This window comes from Merops nubicus, unplaced genomic scaffold (assembly GCF_000691845.1).
Source record: "Merops nubicus isolate BGI_N331 unplaced genomic scaffold, ASM69184v1 scaffold43167, whole genome shotgun sequence".
Classification (NCBI taxonomy): domain Eukaryota; kingdom Metazoa; phylum Chordata; class Aves; order Coraciiformes; family Meropidae; genus Merops; species Merops nubicus.
This window is the reverse complement of record NW_008623064.1, coordinates 1-929: the sequence shown is the minus strand read 5'-3', so window position 1 is coordinate 929 and position 929 is coordinate 1. Positions and strand designations below refer to the sequence as shown.

The 929-nt window shown below is 51.3% G+C and overlaps 1 protein-coding gene across 1 annotated transcript; it reads left to right on the top strand.

The window, feature by feature from the left end:
• Nucleotides 1-50: 50 nt before the first annotated feature.
• Nucleotides 51-745, top strand: LOC103777422 (homeobox protein Hox-B5-like; the record flags this gene model as incomplete). Its single annotated transcript, XM_008944975.1, is given in 2 exon segments — nucleotides 51-257; nucleotides 259-745. Coding segments are annotated over 2 exon segments (606 nt in total), but the record flags the coding sequence as incomplete, so codon positions are not given.
• Between the last annotated feature and the right edge of the window lie 184 nt (nucleotides 746-929).

The window sequence follows — 929 nt, the reverse complement described above, 5'->3', positions numbered from 1 at the left end:
CCTCCCCCCATATTTGGCCGCATACATAGCAAAAACGAAGTACAGTGCGTTGCTATAATTCATTAATACATCATAAATCGTCAAGCACAGGGTTATAACGACCACGAGCCACAAATCAAGCCCTCCAAAATAACCCAAATGAGCTCTTACTTTGTAAACTCGTTCTCAGGGCGCTACCCAAATGGCCCCGACTATCAGTTACTAAATTATGGGACCAGCAGTTCCATGAACGGTTCTTACAGAGCTTCAAGCACACTGCGGCTACAACTACAATGGGATGGACCTTAGCATCAACCGCTCAGCCTCCTCTAGTCACTTTGGGGCTGTGGGGGAGAGCTCCCGCGGTTTCCCTTCTCCAGCTCAGGAGAGCAGGTTTAGACAGGCGTCTAGCTGCTCCTTATCTTCTCCCGACTCCCTGCCCTGCTCCAACAGCGAGAGCCATGGAGGCAAACCCGCCCCGTCCCCCTCCGACCAAGCTACTTCTGCCAGCACCACCAACACAAATTTCACAGAACTAGACGAGACCAGCGCGTCCTCGGGAGCCGACGAGGGCACTCCAATAAGCAGCAGCATCCCCCGAGCGCAGGCAGAGCCCATCGCAACCTCCACCGCAGCAACAGAAGGGCAGGCACCTCAGATATTCCCTTGGATGAGGAAACTTCACATTAGCCATGGTACAGCTCCTTCTTTTTCCGTCGTTGTCGTTGTTGTTGTTTATTTTCGCACACCCCTCTCTTTTTCTCTCGTGTTGTTGTTGTTTGGGTTTTTTTTTTTCTCCCCTTTTTCCCTCCCCACCCCCCCCTACCCCATTCCCTTTTTTTCTCTCCTTCCTTTTATTCGGTGGAGGCGCTTTGATCAGAAACGCAGCTATTTATTGCTTTTGTATTTCTTGCTCTGATCGCTGCTTTAAAGCTGCCTCTGGCGCCTGG